This window comes from Lontra canadensis, unplaced genomic scaffold, assembly GCF_010015895.1.
Source record: "Lontra canadensis isolate GAN:19392208 unplaced genomic scaffold, GSC_riverotter_1.0 scaffold16, whole genome shotgun sequence".
NCBI lineage: Eukaryota > Metazoa > Chordata > Mammalia > Carnivora > Mustelidae > Lontra > Lontra canadensis.
This window is the reverse complement of record NW_022631010.1, coordinates 8,064,719-8,076,952: the sequence shown is the minus strand read 5'-3', so window position 1 is coordinate 8,076,952 and position 12,234 is coordinate 8,064,719. Positions and strand designations below refer to the sequence as shown.

At 45.8% G+C, this 12,234-nt stretch overlaps 1 protein-coding gene across 4 annotated transcripts in view; it reads left to right on the top strand.

Moving 5' to 3' along the window:
- The window catches only part of SLC23A2 (solute carrier family 23 member 2), a 129,776-nt gene that overhangs the window by 92,561 nt on the left and 24,981 nt on the right, over positions 1-12,234 (top strand). For all 4 annotated transcript variants that reach the window (XM_032859127.1, XM_032859129.1, XM_032859128.1 and 1 more), the window contains 3 exons: positions 9,336-9,424; positions 10,455-10,525; positions 11,471-11,652. In XM_032859127.1, the coding sequence (XP_032715018.1) occupies positions 9,336-9,424; positions 10,455-10,525; positions 11,471-11,652 (342 nt within the window). The remainder of the gene's footprint in view (positions 1-9,335; positions 9,425-10,454; positions 10,526-11,470; positions 11,653-12,234) is intronic.

Genomic DNA, 12,234 nt, shown 5'->3' with positions numbered 1-12,234 from the left:
CCAGCTATATCGGAGAGCTTTGGCATCAAAGCAGGCATCACTCCTGTTCCACTGTTTTCCAGCCTTGTGACTTTGGACAAGCTTCCTGTTCTCTGAAAGCCCTCTTCCCTCATCTGTAAAATGGTAATTAATAATGGTGAAATTGTTAGCATCAAATGAGATAATATCTGGAACCTGTCCACACCTGCCTGTTTGCTTTCATTATTTTAGTGGGCCTTCTGGAAGGGAAGGAGGCAGGCGGGTGCAGGTGAGGTTGGGGGGTGCAGGGGGCAAGGGCTAGGCTGTCTGGCTGAGCATCATGTCCTTGGTCCATGTAGTAGGTGGTTGCATGCACTCCTCGCCACACTGACAGCATCCCCTGGCCAGGGTGGGGCCCTGAATCTGTCTCAGGCCATCAGAAAATGGTTAGGGCACGTCGTCCACTCCTCGTGCGGCCCGAGCACCCGCCACCTCTTCACTGAGCCTGCTCAAGTTTAGCTCCTTCAACACTGGCTTTTCCAGGATATTTCCCCTTCATTTGTCATGCTGTTTCTCTGTGAGCGTTTCTGATGCTCCCGGGGCTAGGAGACTGGCAGAATCCTCTTAGTACACGTGGGGTTATCGAATTCAGTTCTCCACGGAAGTGTTTTAGGCTAACAAACTCTTGACTGGAAATAGTTGATACCATAACACTTGACAAGGAGGTTATCAAAATCGTATCCAGCTAGCCCTCATGAATTCCCGTGCTCTGTCTGGACAAAGCCCTGGCTGTGAGCTGTGGCTTGGGAGGGAAGCGAGTTGGCTGCTTCCCACTAAGGATCTCCAGGACTCTGACTGGAAGTGCTGACTGGAGTGTTCATCTAATTTTAGCATTTGCCTGTAAAACAAGAACAGCACAAACTTGAAGAGAAAATGTTACACTTGGGGGTGAAAAAAAGAAAAGGTTACACTTGTCTTTAGTGAGGAGGTTTTGTTTTGTTTTGTTTTGTTTTTTTAGTCAATCCAGAATGGATTAGAGATCCAAATGCAAGAATCATGAAACTATATAAGTATTAGAATAAAACAAGGGTTAAATCCTATATAACCTAGAAGTAGGGAAAGACTTTTTTAAACTAGGACTCAAACCCCAAAAACAAAAGGATAACAAATTTGATGACTTAAATATAAAAAATTTTAAACTTTACATTGTAACTATATACCACAAAAATGACAAACTGGAAAAATATTTCTAATGTATCATAGATAAAGTCCAAATCTCTAATATAGAAAGGACTCTTAAAAGTCAAGGTATTTTGGGGCGCCTGGGTGGCTCAGTGGTTTAAAGCCTCTGCCTTCAGCTCAGGTCATGATCCCAGGGTCCTGGGATCGAGCCCCGCATCGGGCTCTCTGCTTAGCGGGGAGTCTGCTTCCCTTCCTCTCTCTCTGGCTGCCTCTCTGCCGACCTGTGATCTCTGTCTGTCAAATAAATAAATAAAATCTTTAAAAAAAAAAAAGTCAAGGTATTTTAAGAATGAAAGAATATATTTTTATTTCTTCCATTTTAAAAAATATTTTAAAAATTTTTAATTCCAGTGTACTTAACATACAGTGTTGTGTTAGTTTCATGTATACAAGATAGTGATTCAACAATTCCATACATCACCCAGTGCTTATCACAAGTGTACTCTTTTTTTTTTAAATTAACGTCTAATGTATTACTTGTCTGTGAATCATCAGTCTTACACAATTCATAGCACTCACCATAGCACATACTCTCCCCAGTGTGATCACTCAGCCACCCTATCCCTCCTACCCCACTCCCCTCCAGCAACCCTCAGTCTGTTTCCTGAGATTGAGTCTCTTATAGTGTCTCCCTCCTGATCCCATCTTGTTTCAATTTTTTCCCTCCCTACCCCCACGACGCCCCCCACATCTCAAAATCCTTCTATCAGAGAGATCATATAATTGTCTTTCTCTGATTGACTTATTTCTCTTAGCATAATACCCTCTAGTTCCATCCATGGCGTTGCAAATTTTGGGGGGTTTTGATGGCTGCATAGTATTCCATTGTGTGTGGGGTGTGTGCGCGTATGCGTTTGTGTATGTATGTACATATGTATATATACACCACATCTTCTTTATTCATTCATCTGTTGATGGACATCTAGGCTCTTTCCATAGTTTGGCTATTGTGGACGTTGCTGCTATAAACATTCAGGTACACATGCCCCTTTGGATCACTACATTTGTATCTTTAGGGTAAATACCCAGTAGCGTGATTGCTGGGTCGTAGGGTAGCTCTGTTTTCAACTTTTTGAGGAACCTCCATTCTGTTTTTCAGAATGGTTTCACCAGCTACAAGTGAACATATTTTAAAAAGGTCCCAAAAATTATGTAGGCAGAAAAAGCCGAAGACGTGAATAGATCATAGAAAAGTTCTTCTCCGTATGTAAGAATGTCAATTTATAATAATTAAAGCTATTCTGAGATACCACTTCTCACCTTTGGTAGATTCACAAAAAATAAAAATTTCAATGAGCCACTCTGATGGCAAGACTATAGGAGAACATCTTATACATTGCTGTCAGGAGTGAAAATAGTTCAACCCTTATAAAGAAGAATTTTACAATATCTAGAGTATATATGCATTTACCATTTGATCTAGCAATCCCACTTACAGAAATTTACACTGAAGATATACTCCCATAAATGCAAAACAATGCCCCCAAAGTTATTTATTGCTATATCATTTGTAATGGCAAAATATTTAACACTCAAATGCATATCTTCAGGAGACTGGCTGCTATTTGTACATCACACAGTATAGTCCATGCAGCCCTGAGAAAAAATGGGGATGATCTCTGTGAAGTGGTATAGAGTAAGTTCCAGGATATGCAGGAAAAAACAAGTGGCGAAAAAGTGTGAGTGCAGGCATGAAGGAACAAGGATAATTAGGAATGAAGGAAAATGATTAACTGTAGGAAGTAGCTGAGAATGGGACGGAGGGAATGGGATAGGAGTGAGACTTTTCTGGTATATATCTCTCTGTGGTTTGATTTTTAAACTACAAATGTTCAACATGCTCAAAACGTAAATCTAAAAGGATGAAGAAAAGCAAATCCTAAAATTATAGAAACCTGTGAGCCTAACTACATGTCAAATTGCTAACCACAGAAAATTCATTCACAGACTTCAGAACACAGTACTTTCCATGCCCTAAACGGGATGGAAAACAGAAATCTTAATAGTCTTTTTTTTTTTTTTAAGAGTTTATTTGACAGAGAGAGCACAGGCAGATGGAACGGCAGGCAGAGGGCAAGGGAGAAGCAGGCTCCCTGCTAAGCAGGGAGCCTGACCTGGGGTTTGATCCCAGGTCCCTGAGATCTTGACCTGAGCTGAAAAGCAGACACGTTAGCCACCCAGGCGCCCCAAAAATATTAGTGGCCTTAATAATCTTAGTAGTCTTTTTTTTTTTTTTTAGGATTTTATTTATTTATTCATGAGAGACAGAGGCAGAGGGAGAAGCAGGCTGCCTGCTGAGCAGGGAGCCTGATGCAGGACTCTTGATCCCAGGACTCTGGGATCATGACCTGAGCCGAAGGCAGACGCCCAACCATCTGAGCCACCCAGGTCCCTTTAGTAGTCTTGTTAGTAATGATTTTCGTGTAATTCTGTGCTGTATTTTGTTACAGGATAAACCAAATGAATAACATATTGATGGTGATGGAAATCAGGACGCTCAGTGTAGGGAAAGGAGAGACATAAATATGGAAAGAAAGAAGATAATCCAGGGGTACTGGGCTGAGCTACAGGTGTCATTGTGACCCCACGATTCAAAAATGAATCCTAGCTCTATTCACTAAATGTCACCGCAATAACTGTAGACCACCTGGTGTTTCATCTCGGTTTCTAAATCCCATTCTCCACTAAAATGGACTGGGCTTCCTGGAGTACGAGACTCCAGGGCCAGGACTGAGAAAAAGTGCATGTTGACCCTGGAGCATTTTGTGTCAGAAAGCAAAAATCTGCTCAAAAAATAAGGCGGGGGAGACGTTGGGGGAGAGTCATCATAAAGAAGGGGAACCTGCTTGAACAGGGTGCTTTGGGCAAGTTTTGGACAGTTTGATAAGAATAGTCACAGAAGTGAATTTTAAAATTGAGTGAAAAAGGAATTCGTGCATTTACGGTGATGTTCAAAAAAGAACGAGAACAAGATAAAGTTGAGCAAAAAGGCAAGCTCTTCTTTACAAAAGGCCACTAATTAAATGAGGATACAATGATCAAATGGAAAACTTGTCGTTTTTAACCTATGTAAGAATGTTAATAAGCTAGTGGGAATATAATATTCACACAGTCTAAGAATCACCCTACAGATATTAACTACAAAAGGAAAAAGGTCCTTTTTAAATGGAGAGTCTAGCAGTCACTGCCCTAACCAGGCTTTCCCACCTCCTGGGACAATCTGATAAACCAGGCAGGCCTGCTGATGGGATGCTCTAAGAAGTGCATGACACCTGAGCTGTCTCCTTGCCGGAAGTGTTTAGCCTGGTTCTAAACATTTCACAAGACAACCAAATGCAGTATAGGAACTCTGATTGGATTTGGGGGAGCAGGGGCAGGTATAAGCACTTTTATAAATAAATAAATTTAAATATGGCCTGAAGAGTAGATAACGTTGTTAAATTAATGTCATCCTTGGGTATGACATGGGAAAGTGATGTTGTAGGAGGGGGTGTTTATTCTTAGAAGATTCAAGCTCCTTTCCAGATAGTTCAGCTGATAGAACATACATATGGGAAATAATAGGAAAATGTTAGCAGTTAAGAGTTTCCTTAGACAAAGTGTGTTTTGCTTTTCCTTAAGGGACTGAGGATATACATTCCTGATGACAGATTCAGTTTTGAAACTATAGTTCCTTGAGGTGAAGCCTGTTCTGTATTTTTTAGAGATTATTTTAAAATTGTGCTGCAATGTAGACTCAAGTATATATTTATTTGACAACGAGATGTTTTGCATGAACTGAATTGCTTTCTTGGTAGATCGGGAATCCAGGCACAGAGTGTACTTTCTGTGTTGAGTGACTGTTTTTGTTTTACTCATTTTCATTAAATGATTCAGTTCCAGGGAGATAACATTTCTTACCTTCCAGGTGCTGCTTGTAGGGCCGACCTACCCTTTTAAACTTTTTAAAAACGTTTCTCCTGATGATAACAGGGAGGATTGCTAGCCCCTAAGGCCTGGGGAAGTTGTCAGGTTTTTGTCTGGAATATTCATGCACATTTGACTCTCTGTCCTCTCTACCCAGTGCTTGTAATCTTTACCCAAAAAAAAAAAAAAAAAAAAAAAAAAACCTTTCCCTTATTTGTTTAAAAAAAAAATGGAAAAAAAACTTGTTTTTTTTTTTTTAAAGATTTTATTTATTTATTTGTCAGAGAAAGCACAAGCAGGGAGAGCAACAGAGGGAAAGGGAGAAGCAGGCTCCCCACCGAGCAAGGAGCCTGATGCAGGGCTCAATCCCAGGACCCTGAGATCGTGACTTGAGCTCAAGGCAGGCGCTTAACTGACTGGGCCACCCAGGTGTCCCCAAAAGACTTCTTATTTCTAGTCTAATAAAATTCTTCTTGAAGAATAGCATTTGTAAATAGTGCCTTTAATTCATTCATTAATTGCTAAGTGAAGGTTGGTCCTGGGGATGCAATGATGATGGGTGAAAAGGGCCCAGCTTCTACTGTCAGGCGGTTCTGGCCCCGTGGGGAGAGGGGCAGGTCCACGTGCAGGGAGCTCGGCAGCACAGAGTGCTTAGGTGCTACTGAGGGAGCCCATGGAGGCCGAGGTGCACGCACAGACCTGCCCTGGGCTGGTGGGTCCTGGAGTCGACGCCGCAGCATGAGTGGGTCAGCGACTCACCACAAACGGAGTCAGGCCATGTCCTGTTAGAGTGCCTTCTGAGAATGTTTTGGGGTTAAGGTCACCTTTCCCAGTTCTCCCACAGTGGTCCTTTCCAAGCAAGATTGCTCTTGCCTGCTGGCACAGTGTGGGGCTTTTGCCCCGGGTCTGCCCTGACCTTCAGTACATTGGCTCCAAGCCACTGTCAGGTGCCTGCGGTTCTCAGTTCTCGGAGGATTCCTGAGGCTGCTATGTGGCTCGAGTTTGTGCCTGTTCTTCTCCCTGCCTGGACTCTTTGTAGCCCCTCCCACGTGTGGCGAAGTGCTTCTGGCCCCTTAGTTTGGGTCGGTGACGACTCCTACAGCCATCCCCAGCTTCGTGTGTGGCCGTGACTAGCTGTGTCCTTCGCACAGCAGAAACTCCTCGGCAGCCCGGGGGTCGTTTTTTCTGTCACTGTAAAGCAGTAAATCCCTTTACTGGCACAGGGGTAGTCTGCCTTTGTGGTGCCTGGTGCCTCAGCTTTACCCAGAAATGATTGTTCCGTATGCAGATTTGAGGCCTCATCCGAGACTCTGATGCACGAGGCCAGGGTGAGATGCAGAAATTGCTGTTTTTAACCAGCACCCCAGGGATCATGAAGCAGCTTCCTGGCAGCTTGCAGGGTGACTTGGAGAAGTCCTGGACAGAAAAGCCAGAGTTACAGGGGAACGCATTTTGAACCTGAGGAAGGAGATCCTGGAATGTTTCCTGGAGGACGTGGTATTTTCTCTGTGCCTTTGAGTGAGGAATAAAAATTGATTGTTGGAAGTGAGTTGATGACTGAGAAGGGCAAAAGCTCAGAAGTGAGAAGCTAGAGTGCAGGTCTGTGAAGGGGCTGCTGAGAAAGAGCCTGGGGCCCGCGGCTCTGGTCTCCTGGGTTCGGAGGAGGAAATGGGATGCCTCCAGCAGAGTTTTAAAGGAAGTAAGGTTTAGGTTAGGCTTTTCTCCATCCTAAGGCTGGAGCCCGACATGGGAATGCGTCAGCACAGTAAAGGTGCCTGTCTGCTCAGATTTGTTTCCTCCTAACGTTTAGGGACACTATTAACCTTAAAAGCTCATCTGCAAAAACCTACCACCTCTTCCCATGTTTCAGATAATACTTTACCTCTACACTGGGGCGGCACACTTTTTCTGTAAAGGGACAAGCAGTAAACATTTTGAGCTCTGTGGTCTCTCTTGGGACTACTAGACTCCACCATTGTATCCCCAAAGCAGCTGCAGACAGCTGTGGCTGTGTCCTGGGGAAACCTTCCTCACAAAGACAAGTCGTTTGCTAGATTGGGTTCATGGGCCAGTTTGCCAGCCCCCCGTGTAAAGACAGGCACAGTTTTATTCGTTTCCCTTCCTGCCGTCAGGACAAAGTAAGAGAGTGGGCTGTCCTGCCCACATGGGGGAGCCCAGGGACCCAAGGCAGTGACTGGCGTTTGACCAAGTGTAGAAGATGAGCCCTGTGCAGGCAGACGGTCAGCTGTCTGCTGGGGAAGAGCTTCAGAAAGCCCTGTCAGCCGCTGAGAGTATCTAGTGTGTACAGCAGCTGCCCCCGTCCTCCTACCAGCGCTGTGCGGGGCGGGCAGTGTGCTCGGGGCTGAACCGTGAACGCGTGAGCCAGCCCTTTCCAGAGTCCTGCGAGCCTGGGGTAGCACAGGTGGGGATTTTCTGTTACCACACACTTTCAAAGGAATGCAGGGTCCCAATTGCTTGAAATGAGGGAGATTCTTGGCAGCTGTGTTCTCAGGACCTTTGGTCATGGTTAAGCCATAAAATATTTGCCCTGAAAGGTGCCCAGGTGATGGTCTGGTCCAGACGAGGTCAGGAGTAGTTCATGTCCCTGGGAGTGGAACCCAGAGCCAGTCTTTACTTTCCTACCAGTGAGTCAACCAGTGTGGTGTTGATGGCACTATTTCTAGGAAGAGGTCTCTAAATGCAGTCCACGTTATGTGGCCCTGGGATGTGATGCTGGAAATCCAAAACGATAGTTAAGCAGATGTTATTTGGGCCATTTGAGACGGCATCCATTCCAGATTAGATGTTGACCTCCCTTTGCCCCTTCAGGGCATTTCTGAAAATTTATCAAACCAAACAGTGTTTTCCTTTAATATATATTCCCACTTCAGGTGATCTTCACTCCCACTTTTGATGGTACTGTGCTCTGGGCCCTTCCGACAGGTAATCATAAATGGATGGTTGGTAGAGGGCGTGCCCACATGAATGACGGCCAGCAATGCCTCTGGTCTGTCCCGCACAGCCCGCCTCTGCACCCTAGCGCCAGCCAGCATCCTGCCTACTCGCAGTGATTTCATGGCATGACTGAAACAGCCAGGAGAACAAGAGAATCTTGAGCCCGTGGCTGGCGCAGAGAGGGGTGTGCCAGCTCTGGGCTTGTAACAAGGCTCCTTCAGCCAGAGCCACCTCCTCTTAGCCAACTTCCTGTTCCAGTTGGTGTCAGATGTGCTGTCAGAGTACAGAGGGGCATGTGTCGGGTGCCGGTCTGCTGGCCAGGACACTGACACAAGGCTTCTGGGGAGTATTTCAGAAGGATCTGGACATCTGGGAGTTGCCAGCCCTGCCGACAGAAGGAGTCATTTTTAGATTTTACCCTAAAAATGTTAAAAATAGCAGTCAAGTTCTCATGTTAGCCCATAAAGCTACCTTCATACAATTATAGCTGAAATGTTGTACACATTCAAAAATCTTTTGAATTTGAGTAGCTCAGGTGTTCAAAAAGGCAGCATGGAGTATCTAAAATGTAATTGAATGGTGGTATTTGAGGATTGAAGGCAGGAGATTTTACAGAGAGTGCATGCTTTCGGGGTTCTTTAAAAATAGGGTTTAGAACTCTTGAGTATTTTTTATGATTAAGCAGGATATTATGTCTACTGTTGATTTGTAACTTACAGCTTTTCTTTCCTCAGTAGTTCTAGATCACTAATGTGATTATGATGCTTATTCTATAGGATTTAGGGCAGTTTTTTATTTACAAAATGGAATGACGGGTCAGGGGTGGGGGATAGATTTTTCTCCTGTGATAACCAATAAGGATGTGAAGGGGAGGAGGAGGAGGGTGGTAAATTGGAAGACACACTGGTGTTTAAGAAGGAGCTCACAAGCTCAGCAGGAGAGCAAGACGCCCAAATGCCCGACATCCCCCACCCCCGAGGGGAAAGGTGGTGATGGCAGGGCCTGGTATTGGGGTGTGGGCGCTGACCACAGGGCTCCCCCAGGGCCCATGCGGGGCTGTGTGTGGGGAGAGCAGCAGGAGGGGAGGACGGAGAAGCCGGCGGCCCTGGCCGCATGCAGAGGAGATCGGTGTAGCCCCGGGCTCTTTCTCCCACGCGTGCCTGCATTTACTCATGTGCTGTGTGTCTATGGAAAAGACTGTTAAGCTGTCAAATCGTGAACTACCTCGGTAGTTCCTGATGCCGTGATCATGGTTTTGGTCTCGTTTCTTTTAGGTTACCCCTGTTTCAGGCCAGTGCTTTTGCATTTCTGGCCCCTGCTCGAGCCATCCTGTCTTTAGATAAATGGAAATGTAACACCACAGGTAACTGCAGTTATTTCCACGTACGTCATTGGGGTCCCTTAGTGCAGGTGATAGAAGGGAGGCCTGGACGTGCTGCCCTCGGCGGCCTTAAATCCTTTCTGGAATCAGGCACAGAACACACAAACCAACAAACCACTTAGAACACTCCAGTCTGTGGATCGTGTTTCTGTCTCTCTCTCTCCCCCACTCGTTCATCCCTAACCCCAGAGCAAGTAAGGACCAGAAGGAGCCTCATTTCTCTATGCTAATGAAATTGATAAATATGGGAATGGACTAGAACAACATTTGTGCTATTTTTCTGCCTCTTTTCTTTCAGTGGATTTTATGAACCACCAGTAATCACTCTCTTTGCTGCATCAGCATCCCTTCTCTGAACCATCTTTGCTTTTGAAGGACCTGGCTGCTTTGGTTTTCTGCAAATGACTTTCACTCCCCACCCCACCCCACCCCGTTAGTGATTACAGAGATCCTTAAATGGCCTGATAAGGTCAGGAAAAAATCAGATAGGGGGTTTGAGAAAAATCAGATAGTCCTGTTGTACTCTCAAAATACTGTTACACTTTTTGGTTCTAGGAGCAAAGTTTTCCAACCTTTGTTTCCTTCGTTGCTCCTAGGAGTTAGTTGGTGACCACGGATTTGATTTAGGAACTGGAAAAGGCCCTCTGTTTTCTCCAGACTTTAGAAAACCTCAGTCAGCAGCCTTGCTATCAGGCATTTCAGTTAGCTCCGCTGCTTGCAAAGGTTGGTCTTTGTGTGAGGAGGCCACTAGCAGTACGCATCCCTAGTTCAGTCAGCTTTTGACGCGCCGGGAGCGCTCAGTCGATGACTACATGTGGTTACGTTAGCGTTGGGAGTCCACCTTTCAGTATGGTAAGCCATACTGTCGTAACTGGAATTTCAGGGATGGGTATTTTATACAAATACACGTAAAACAGGGAAGAAATTTCTCCTTACAAAGAGTGAAATGAATATATCCTGTGAAACATCAGTGTCACTCCAAAAAAATATTGTCTTTGTTTTTGTTTTCAAGATGTTTCAGTGTCCAATGGAACCACAGAGCTGCTGCACACAGAGCACATTTGGTACCCCCGGATACGCGAGGTAAAACATGAGCACGGTGTGCATGCGACTTCTTTGTGTTTCTCCCCCGCTTCCCAAGAAATCGTGCCTCCTTGCGCTAAGCCCTCCTTTTCTTTTCCAACTTGGGACATGTTTATTTCTTCCGTGAAACTAAGGTGCCATCACCATAAAATGAAGCGTGCAGAAATGCTTTATGCCACCATCCAGTGTTGTTTCTTGCCCTTCATTTCCCTCCCTGCCCCTCACCGTGTGCCCACAGACCAGATGTGTAACCTCCAGTGTAACCGGCCCAGCGGGACACGGCTCCCTGGCAGGGAGTGACAGAGGCTGGCCTACGGGCAGTAGAACTCTTCATCCCAGCTTGTGTTTGCCCGTGTGTGGGGAAGGAATTAAAGATACTGGTCTGCTATGGTGCCCTTGAACAGAACAGGGCAAGAGAACACGGCTGGGAGTCCTCAGCAGTGAAGAATGGCTGATGGTTTATCCAGATCTTCCCAAACCTGGAAGATCTTTTACCATTAGTTCAGAATGGATGCAGACACAGCCCTTCTCCACTGTAGGAGGGTTCTTTTAGAATTTGTATCGATAATACTACCTTCTCAATGTCCCTCAGGGACTCACTCTAGAGTCTGTGCTGGAGTGTTCCTCTCAGGCTGGCTTTGAATGTCCCATGTCTTGAGCGGGAATGATAACTCTCTCACTTGTCCGTGGGGAGGCAGGTTGGCTGTGCATCTATCAGTGCCCGTTTCTGTGATGCTCCTATGGTGACCATGGGATTCATAGGTTGGCTAGACCCCACTCACTCCACTGGTTTCTTTTGAGGCCTCAGGAATTTTCCAGCTGTGTCATGCCTGTTAGGTAGTAAGTCGCTGCTTGGCAGAACTGTCCAGGGTGGTTGCGGATGACATTTGGAGTCTACGATCTACAGGCTGCTCACTCTCCTGTCTTTGGCCTCTCTCGTTCCAGATCCAGGGTGCCATCATCATGTCCTCACTGATAGAAGTGGTCATCGGCCTCCTCGGCCTGCCTGGGGCTCTGCTGAAATACATCGGGCCCCTGACCATTACACCCACGGTGGCCCTCATCGGGCTGTCCGGCTTCCAGGCAGCAGGAGAGAGAGCGGGGAAGCACTGGGGCATCGCCATGCTGTGAGTGCTCTGGACCTCTCGGCACGGACTGTCAGCACCTCTCCTTCCCACCACCCAGTGGCAGCCTCAGCGGCGTGGGGTGGGGGGGTTCGTGGTGTTCTGAGCATTTACACAGACCTTAGGAGATAGGTGGTGTTTTTGTTTTTTTATTTCAAAGTAAGAATAGTCTGACAGTTTAAACTTGATTTGTTTCTTGGCAGAAAGTTATTGAAGGGTTTAAGTCCCAGAGGTTGGGGAGTGACATTGCAGTCAAGGTATTCCAAAGACCTGTTTAGCAGCTATGTGTAGAGGGAGGGTTGTAAGGCTTCGGGCTTTAGGAAGGGGGTGTGAAATGGTGATGCCATTAGTTTTTAACTTTTGAGGTCATGCCAAGTCTCTTTCACATGAATGGAAACACTGAGAAGCCAGATCCTTTAGGTGAGACTCAAAAAAAGACCTTCCAGGTTGGCAGGAGACAGGGATGCTCTAGGACAGTGTGTTGTCAGTAAAGACATCCAGGACCTTGGTAATATTATAAGAAGATTGATTATTAGAGCTATAGAACTCTATACCACAAATAGAACCCGCATTCTTTTTGTGTGC